Raw genomic sequence first — 10,000 nt, forward strand, 5'->3', positions numbered from 1 at the left:
TTTGTGTCTGCTCTCAGGTGATAAACTTCAGTTTGCTCAGTGTTTGTTTCTCTTTGTTTCAGGATCTGAAGAAACCATTTGATAAAGCCTGGAAGGACTACGAGACCAAGTTGTGAGTCAGTCTGAAGATATTTTATTGTGTCATTGGTTTTGGAGGAGGAGTGATCATCCTCACACAGTGAAATAACAGAGGATCTCTGAGGAGCAGCAGCACAGCTGTCAGATGGAGGTCAATGATGTTTGGACAGCAGGCTGATGGAGGCCTCCTCACCACCAGGGGGCCCTGACAAAGATGAAAAGAAGAAGAGCTTTTATACATTTTCAAATGTTTTTAAAATATAAAAATCTAAAAGAATCTCATAACTTTGTTTTTATTTATTCATTTTCTTAAACATTTGACTGACCACACATAAGTAGATAAACGTCTTCTCTGTCTCAGACTGAACCTTGTACCTGAGCACGATGACAGGTGCATCACCAGGTGCCATTAAATCACCTGTTTGTGTTTTCAGCTCAAAGATCGAGAAGGAGAAGAGAGAACACGCTAAACAACATGGGATGATCCGGACGGAGATCACCGGAGCTGAGATCGCTGAAGAGATGGAGAAAGAGAGGAGGCTGTTCCAGCTGCAGATGTGTGAGGTACAGCAGAGTCCTGACTGCGCCCCCAACAGGCTGCATGGGTCATTGCAGCCCTGATCACTTCACACATCAAACTCTCTATGATTAATTGATTGATTGACTCTGTGTGTCCGACAGTATCTGATCAAAGTCAATGAGATAAAGACAAAGAAGGGCGTGGACCTGCTGCAGAACCTCATCAAGTATTACCATGCTCAGTGCAAGTACGAGCTGACACTCAACAGGAGCTTTACAGCTCATGTTTTATTTTGAAAACTCACTGAACTTCCTGTTTCCTGTTTCAGTTTTTTTCAGGATGGTTTGAAAACAGCCGACAAACTGAAGCAGTACATCGAGAAGCTGGCAGCCGACCTGTTCAATGTAGGACCCTCAAATGTTCTCTACTAATGAGTACGTACAGCGCCCCCTGCTGCTCAGGTGAGGCGACAGGTGTGACCTCTGCTGTCTCCACAGATCAAACAGAGTCAGGATGAAGAGAAGAAGCAGCTGACGTCTCTCAGAGATCTCATCAAGAGCTCCTTACAGCTGGACCAGAGGGAGGTACGACACCCAGGGGAGGGGCGGGGCTAGCAGGAGGGTACTACACCGTGGGGAGGGGTGGGGCTTACAGAGGAAGGTACTACACCGTGGGGAGGGGTGGGGCTAACAGAGGAAGGTACTACACCGTGGGGAGGGGCGGGGCTAACACAGGAAGGTACGACACCCAGGGCAGGGCGGGGCTAACAGAGGAAGGTACGACACCCAGGGGAGGGGCGGGGCTACCAGAGGAAGGTACTACACTGTGGGGAGGGGCAGGGCTACCAGAGGAAGGTACTACACCTTGGGGAGGGGCGGAGCTAACACAGGAAGGTACGACACCCAGGGCAGGGCGGGGCTACCAGAGGAAGGTACGACACCCAGGGGAGGGCCGGGGCTACCAGAGGAAGGTACTACACTGTGGGGAGGGGCGGGGCTACCAGAGGAAGGTACTACACCTTGGGGAGGGGCAGGGCTACCAGAGGAAGGTACTACACTGTGGGGAGGGGCAGGGCTACCAGAGGAAGGTACTACACCTTGGGGAGGGCGGGGCTACCAGAGAAAGGTACTACACCTTGGGGAGGGGCGGGGCTACCAGAGGAAGGTACTACACTGTGGGGAGGGGCAGGGCTACCAGAGGAAGGTACTACACCTTGGGGAGGGCGGGGCTACCAGAGAAAGCCCCACCCCTCCCCAAGGTGTAGTACCTAACAGAGAAAGGTACTACACCGTGGGGAGGGGCGGGGCTAACACAGGAAGGTACGACACCCAGGGCAGGGCGGGGCTACCAGAGGAAGGTACGACACCCAGGGGAGGGCCGGGGCTACCAGAGGAAGGTACTACACTGTGGGGAGGGGCGGGGCTACCAGAGGAAGGTACTACACCTTGGGGAGGGGCGGGGCTACCAGAGGAAGGTACTACACCGTGTGGAGGGGCGGGGCTACCAGAGGAAGGTACTACACCGTGTGGAGGGGCGGGGCTACCAGAGGAAGGTAGTACATTTACATTTAGCAGACGCTTTTGTCCAAATCGACTTACAATAAGTACATTTGTCACAAGACAGAAACCACAACATATCTCTGTTGATAAAGTAGAAAGGATAGAAACAATATTCAAGCCCTCGTCAGAGCAAAGTAGTTGCTTATTCATCAAGGATACCTTCGATAAGTGCTATGATGTAAGTGCTGAAGGTAGGAACATACAAGTGCATATAAGTACTTTTTTTTTTTTTTGAGGGCGGGGGGTTGGGGCTATGCAGGGTCAAGGTGAAGTCTGAACAAGTGAGTCTTGAGTCTTTTGCGAAAGATGGCGAGTGACTCTGCTGTCCTGACGTTGGTCGGAAGTTCATTCCACCACTGGGGTGCCAGAACAGAGAAGAGTCGGGATTTCGCTGTGCAGTTTTTGTTTGCTCTCAGCGATGGCGGTACCAGCTGGCCGGCCGATGTAGTAGAGCGAAGTGCTTGTGATGGGGCGTGTGGTCTGATCAGTGTTTGGAGGTAGACAGGGGCAGTTCGGTTGACAGCCTTGAAGGCCAGCACCATGGTCTTGAATCTGATGCGGGCCGCAACCGGAAGCCAGTGGAGGTCACGGAGTAGGGGGGTCACATGGGAGAATTTGGGTAGATTGAAAACGAGGCGTGCTGCAGCGTTCTGGATACGTTGCAAAGGTTTAGTTGCAGAGGCTGGGAGTCCAGCCAATAGCGAGTTGCAGTAGTCGAGGCGGGAGATGACCAGCGATTGAACCAGGAGTTGCATTGCTCCCTTTGTGAGGAAGGAATGGATCCTGCAGATGTTGTAGAGGGCAAATCTACAGGATCGGGCCACCGCGGTGATGTTGGGGGTGCAGGAAAGTCCGTCGTCGAGGATAACACCCAGGTTCCTCGCAGTCGATGAAGGCGATACAGTGACGTCCTCAACAGTGACTGACAGGTCCATGTGAGGGCAGTCTTTCCCCAGGATGAAGAGGAGTTCAGTTTTACTAAGGTTGAGCTTGAGATGATGGGCAGTTGTCCAAGCGGAGATGTCTGCCAGACAGTCCGAGATGCACGTGGCACCATGGGAGTTGGAGGATGGGGGAAAGGAGAGGAACAGCTGGGTGTCATCAGTATAACAGTGGTAAGAGAATCCATGTGATGTGATTGCAGAGCCCAGTGATCTAGTGTATAGTGAAAACAGAAGCGGTCCGAGTACTGAGCCTTGAGGGACACCAGTATCCAGGGAGCAGGGTTTGGACAAGGAGCCATTCTACGTGACCTGGAAGCTGCGTTCTGTGAGGTATGATGTGAACCAGGTTAGAGCTGAGTCAGCGATACCAAGTTCAGCCAGAGTGGAGAGGAGGATTTGGTGGTTGACTGTGTCAAACGCAGAGGATAAGTCGAGGAGGATGAGGACTGACGAGTGGGACGAGGCTCTGGCGGCCCGGAGCGACTCAGTCACTGTGAGGAGGGCCGTCTCAGTGGAGTGAGCAGTCCTGAAGCCTGACTGATGGAGGTCAAGGAGGTCATTTTGCAAAAGGTAAGCAGACAGTTGGTTGAAGACAGCACGTTCCAGGGTTTTAGAGAGGAATGAGAGAAGAGATACAGGTCTGTAGTTTTGAATGTCAGCTGAGTCTAGAGTGGGTTTCTTTAGGAGTGGCTTTACTGTAGCTGTCTTGAAAGGAGCTGGAATACGGCCTGAAGTGAGGGAGGAGTTGATCAGGGTGGTGAGGTAAGGCAAGATGTCGTGTGAGATGTTTTGGAGAAGAGAGGAGGGAATCGGGTCGAGGGAACAGGTGGTGACACGGTTAGACATCACTAGTGTGTGAACATCTTCAGAGGAGAGAGGGCTGAAGCAGGTAAGGCTGTCATAGGTGAGGGTTGGGGGAGGTGCTTTCTGGTAGGGCATCGGGGTAAATGAAGAGCTGATGTCTCTTACTTTCTTCGTAAAGTAAGTTGCAAAGTCATCAGCAGTGAGGGAGGATGGAGGGGGAGTGGTAGGAGGGGTGAGGAGAGAAGAGAATATGGAGAATAATTTCCTGGGGTTGGAGGCAGAGGAGTTGATCTGAGACAGGTACAAGGCAGATTTGGCTGCTGAAACAGTTGATGAGAAGTCAGACAGGAGGTGGAGGTAGTGTGCAAGGTCATCTGGATAATGTGATTTTTTCCATTTTCTCTCTGCCGTTCGTAACACCGATCTGTTGTTTCGTAGCGGTTCAGACAGCCAGGGAGGAGGGGGAGATGAACGAGCTGGTCGGGAGGTGAGGGGACATAGAGTGTTTAAAGAGGAGGAGAAGGAGGACAACAGAGTGAAGGAGGCTTCCTCAGTGGACAGTAGAGAGAATTGTTCTGTGGATGGTAGCGAGGAGAGAACAGTTGAGGAGAGAGTGGAGGGAGAGAGAGATTTTAGGTTGCGGTGGGTGGTGACCATGCGAGGTGTAGGGGCGAGGACAGCAGTGGACTGTCAGAGAAACTGACAAAGTGGTGGTTTGACACAATGAGCGGGACAACTGAGAGTGCTGAGGTACTGCAGCTTGTGAAGACAAGGTCAAGTTGGTTCCCGGCCCGGTGGGTGGGTGGAGAGGGGGAGAGTGTGAGGTCAAAAGAGGAGAAGAAGCTGATGAATTCAGATGAGCGCAGCTTCTCAGGGGGATGTTGAAGTCACCCAAGGACGACGAGCGGTGTGCCATCATCTGGGGAGCAGCTAAGGAGGGCGTCCATCTCATCATAGAAGTCGCAAAGAGGACCAGGAGGGCGATAGATCACCACAATGGTGATTTTGAAGGAAAGGGTGACAGAGACAGCATGGAATTCAAATGCAGATCTGGGTAGGTGGTCAAGGCTAAGGACCTGGTAGGTCCACGTGGGTGAGATGAGGAGTCCAGTTCCTCCTCCTCGACCTGTTTGTCTCGGGAAGTGTGAGAATGAGTAGGCAGTTGAAAGGGCAGCTGGAGTGGCAGTGTTTTCTGGGGTGATCCAGGTCTCCGTGAGGGCCAGGAAGTGGAGAGTCTGCAGGGAGGCATAGGCTGAAATAGTGTCCACCTTCTTGACTGCAGACTGGCAGTTCCATGGCCCCCCTAGTACTTCAAGTTCAGTACCGGTGGAGAATGTTAGGTAGCGGAGATTGGCTGGATTATGGCCTCGAGCAAAGGGTCTCGTGTGAAATCTTCTCCGGTTAGATGTCCTGACTGGGATTGGCAGGGACCCATGGCTCGGAAGGGTGGTGGAAAGTGGGTTACTTAGACTTCCTTGACAGACTCCCGCAGAGAGACTCCCTGAGTCTTTGTTCAACAGTCTTCGTTCGACTGATCTGACGCTGCAGCTGATGCTGTAGTGACTAGCCTTTATAGGCTAGATTTACCTCATGCGGACTTAGCTCCGCCCAACAATCAAGGCTATTCACACACCTGGCTCAACAGAAACTCACTTGATAGCTCACAACAACTGACACAAAGTATCTACACAAGATTAAATATTACAACAAGCTTTCTTCACAGAATGCCTAAACACTGAGTCTACAAGTTCTCTTTACTCACCAGAAGCAGTTCAGTTTCCTTCAGCTGGACAAAATGTATCTGAGCAGGGGAAGGCTGACTGCTCCTTTATGCAGACTTGGCTCCACCCAACAATCAAGGCTATTCACACACCTGGCTCAACAGAAACTCACTTGACACCGTGGGGAGGGGCGGGGCTAACAGAGGAAGGTACTACACCACTACACCTGGGTGTCGCCATGGTTACTGAAACTGATCCAGAATCAGAGTGTGCATTGATTAAAGTTGCAGAAGTCATTACTGTGATTGGCTGTTTGCTGGTGAAATGCATCCTGGGAGTTGTAGTTGATGTCCACAGTCAGCACCTGTCTGACTCTCCACTGACCTTTGACCTCTCTGTCCCTCTCTCTCTCTCGCTGGCCCTCTCTGAATGAAGTCCAGGAGAGTAAGTGTCTAAATTAAAACGACTCTTCATCATCATCATCATCGTGTTTCTGACTGCAGTTTGTCTCGTTCACCGTAAATCTGAAAATATCACATGATTGTAGCGTGAACATAACAGAGCTGCAACAATTCATTGATTTAATGATTAGTTATCAATTATTAAATGATTAAAATGTAGGTTTTGATGAAAGGAAGGGTTAGCGTTCAGTGTGATCCTCTGCTGTCAGCTCGTCAGCAGAGATGTAACACTGATTAACAAAACAATCTGCTCTGATTAACATCTGAACACAGTTTGATGCTGGTGAACTGTGTGGTCATTTTAAAAGAACTTACTGTTATAAAGAAGAAACAGAGTGCTATACTGTATGTACTATAGTGCTATATGTACTGTGTGTGTGTGTGTGTGTGTGCGCGTGTGTGTGCGTGCGTGCGTGCGTGTGTGTGTCAGGACTCTCAGAGTAAACACACTGGTTACAGTATGCACCAGCTGCAGGGAAACAAGGAGTTTGGCAGTGAGAAGAGAGGATACCTGCTGAAGAAGAGCGACGGGTACGACTGTCCGCCACACTCACCTGTACAGGTGTGGACACGCCCTCTGATTGGCTGTCAGATTTAATATTCACTGTGTTTTTTCTCCGGCAGGCTGAGGAAGGTCTGGCAGCGCAGGAAGTGTTCAGTGAAGAGCGGCACCCTCATTATCTCTCATGCTACAGTGAGTACAACACCTCCCATCATGCACTGCACCAGGTTAATTTTCTCTGGATGAAATTATTCAACATGTTCAACATGAAATAAAGCGTCCGGTCTGAATCATCAGCTGATTCTGTAAACATGTGTCTTCTTTAGGATCCATGACGGAGCTGTGAGGAGCTTCACACACTTTCAGAAAAGAAAATAACTAGATGTGATTTATTTTCCTGCAGTGACGTTACCTCGTCACAGACTGACACCAGGACAGATCACATCAGTGTTCAGGACACAACAGATATGAGACAACAACAGACTGATTGTTGAATTTAAAGACAGGAAGCTCTCTGTTTAATGGAGTTTGATTACATCATTAAATATTCAGCAGCTGTTCTGGTGTCAGGTGACAGGAAGTTATCTCTCATGTTGTTCATCTCAACAACATCAACATTTAAAGTCCTCTGATGTTATTTATTTCAGTCTGTTGTGTCAGACGTCCACTTCCTGTCTGTTTGTGTGTCTGTGTGTGTGTGTGTCTGTCTGTGTGTGTGTCTGTCTGCCTGTCTGTCTCTCTGTCTCTCTGTCTGTCTCTCTGTCTCTCTGTCTGTCTGTGCAGGACAGACGCTGAATAAATAACACTAACCTCAGGGCCATGGTGGTGCGTTCAAGGACAAACTGATATCAGAGATTCATAGACTGATATTCAAGAGTTGACTGCTGTTACGTGTGAAGTGAAATGTTACTATGATTATTGTTTGTGTGTGTGTGTGTGTGTGTGTGTGTGTGTGTGTGTGTCAGTCTAACAGACAGCCGGTCAGATTGAACCTGCTCACCTGTCAGGTGAAACCCAGCGCCGAGGACAAGAAATGCTTCGACCTCATCTCCCGTAAGATATTTTAAAATCCAGATGTTCACACAAAAACTGCTCTTCTTCATCTTCTTCATCTTCTTTTTCTTCTTCTTCATCTTCTTCTTCTTCTTCTTCTTCTTCTTCTTCATCTTCTTCTTGTCCTGCAGATAATCGGACGTATCACTTCCAGGCTGAAGATGAGTCAGAGTTTGTCAGGTGAAACATTCGTCACTTCCTTCCTCTTTAATCTACTCTTGATCATCAGCTCTCCATCAGACTGTGAAACATCTGTGTGTGTGTGTGTGTGTGTGTGTGTGTGTGTGTGTGTGTGTGTGTGTGTGTGTTTGTGTGTGTGTGTGTTACAGCTGGGTGTCTGTGCTGACCAACAGTAAGGAGGAGGCCCTGAACGTGGCGTTTCAGGGCGGAGGTCAGAGTTCATGTGTGGAGGAGGAGGAGCTCACCAAGAGCATCATCGATGAGGTCCTGCGGTCGCCAGGCAACGACACCTGCTGTGACTGTGGAGCCGCAGGTCAGCGCACGTGTGTGTGTGTGTGTGTGTGTGTGTGTGTGTGTGTGTGTGTGTGTGTGTGTGTGTGTGTTTTGATGGTGCATTTAAGGACACTCCAACATCTGAGAATTGAGATTGTTTTGCTGAACAGAAGCCGTGTGTCTGTTGGTGGATGAAGTCAGTACTCAGCAGCAGAGACTCTGGTTCTGGTTCTGGTTCTCTGTCTCCTCTCTGTAACGTTATGTTCATGATGTAAAGTCCATTTCCCCTCCAGCTCCAGTCAGCAGTCAACATTACAGAACCTGGAGGTCACCTCCAGATCACTGCTGCAGTCAGGCTGATAAACAGGAGTGAAGGTACAGTTGACGAAATTATAAGCCCCCTATGAAATTTAAAGTTTTTTCAAAATTTTCCCAAGTGCTTTTTTAACAGAGCATGGAATTTTCAACATAGCATTTCTAAACATACTAGTTTTCTTTTGAAAGCATAGATCATTTATATTTGCACAGGATAACAGAATTATTTAAAAGAAACAAAAATTACCAGGGTCAATATTATTAGCCCCCTTAAAGGATAACTACCGGATAACTCCCCTCTGAGCCCGGACTCAGAGGGGAAGAGCACGAGCGTATCTTAACAAAATATTGGTGAAATGAACTAGTTTCGTGGCAGATAATGCTCATAGAGGCTGCGCTTCGGTGCCCCGTCACTCGCATTATATGGATATATCGGCGCTACACTGGATCTAATTTCGTCCGAACGACTTCAAATGACACCAAAGTTATCTGGGTGAGTACATGATCATATATTTTGCTAGAAATAAGGTCCAGGTTGTAAAAAACGGTAGTTATCCTTTAAGAACTGACCGTTTTACTGAGCCATAGCACAAACCACTGTTGTGCAATGATGTGCTTTGACTTTGTAACACTCAAAGCTTGTAAAGTCATGTTAAAATTAAGAGTTCTCTCCCAATTTACACACAGTATAAATACTTCAGTAAGGGTTGTAGCTGGCACTTGAGAAAGCATCACGCCAAAAAGAAAAGAAATCAGTTTAGACTTGAGAAAAAGAATTGTTGATGCTCACAAAGCAGGAGAAGGATATACAAAGTTATCCCAGCGTTTCCAAGTGTCAAGAACTGGAGTGAGAAGCATAATCAGGAAATTCAAAGACAGCCACACCGTACAGAACAAGCCTGGCAGAGGTAGGAAGCGAAAAATTTCAGACCCTGGAAAGAAAACTGGTGAGAGATGTGTCTAAAGACCCCAGAACAACTGCCAAGACACTAGTGAATGACTTAGCCAAGTCGGGAATTGTAGTTTCAACGAAGACGATCACTAGAGCTCTGCACAGGAATGGACTGCGAGGTTGCAGACCAAGAAAAACTCCACTTCTGCAGAAGAGGCACTTTAAAGCCAGACTGAAGTATGCTAAGGACAACCTGGAGAAAGATTATGCATACTGGAAGCATGTCCTTTGGTCAGATGAGACGAAACTCGAGCTCTTTGGCCATAGAGACATTGCTTATGTTTGGAGAAAAAAGGGTGAGGCGTATAACCCAAAGAACACTGTCCCCACAGTGAAACACGGTGGTGGGAGTATTATGCTGTGGGGATGCTTCAGTGCGTCTGGAACTGGGAATCTCGTCAAGGTGGAAGGAATCATGAAGAAAGAAGGATATGTGAAGATTTTGAAAGAAAACATCAAGCAGTCAGCAGCAAAACTGGGTCTGGGTCGTCGCTTTGTCTTCCAACACGACAACGACCCAAAACACACGTCACTCCTGGTGAAGAACTACCTGCAGAAGACCAAAGTGAACATTATTGAATGGCCTGCACAAAGCCCTGACTTGAATCCCATAGAAAATCTGTGGGGTGAACTAAAGA

At 48.5% G+C, this 10,000-nt stretch overlaps 1 protein-coding gene across 7 annotated transcripts in view; it reads left to right on the forward strand.

Moving 5' to 3' along the window:
• Positions 1-10,000, forward strand: part of asap1a (ArfGAP with SH3 domain, ankyrin repeat and PH domain 1a) — a 27,677-nt gene that overhangs the window by 3,401 nt on the left and 14,276 nt on the right. For all 7 annotated transcript variants that reach the window (XR_014623681.1, XR_014623682.1, XR_014623683.1 and 4 more), the window contains exons 5-14: positions 63-112; positions 513-642; positions 760-845; positions 927-1,002; positions 1,096-1,182; positions 6,518-6,618; positions 6,712-6,781; positions 7,555-7,642; positions 7,774-7,822; positions 7,972-8,135. Coding sequence is in view for 4 of the 7 variants with exons in the window: in XM_084368415.1 (XP_084224541.1) it covers positions 63-112; positions 513-642; positions 760-845; positions 927-1,002; positions 1,096-1,182; positions 6,518-6,618; positions 6,712-6,781; positions 7,555-7,642; positions 7,774-7,822; positions 7,972-8,135 (901 nt within the window). In the remaining 3 variants the exon portion in view is untranslated. The remainder of the gene's footprint in view (positions 1-62; positions 113-512; positions 643-759; positions 846-926; positions 1,003-1,095; positions 1,183-6,517; positions 6,619-6,711; positions 6,782-7,554; positions 7,643-7,773; positions 7,823-7,971; positions 8,136-10,000) is intronic.

This window comes from Pagrus pagrus (assembly GCF_965226575.1).
Source record: "Pagrus pagrus genome assembly, chromosome: 12".
NCBI classification, from domain to species: Eukaryota; Metazoa; Chordata; class Actinopteri; order Spariformes; family Sparidae; genus Pagrus; species Pagrus pagrus.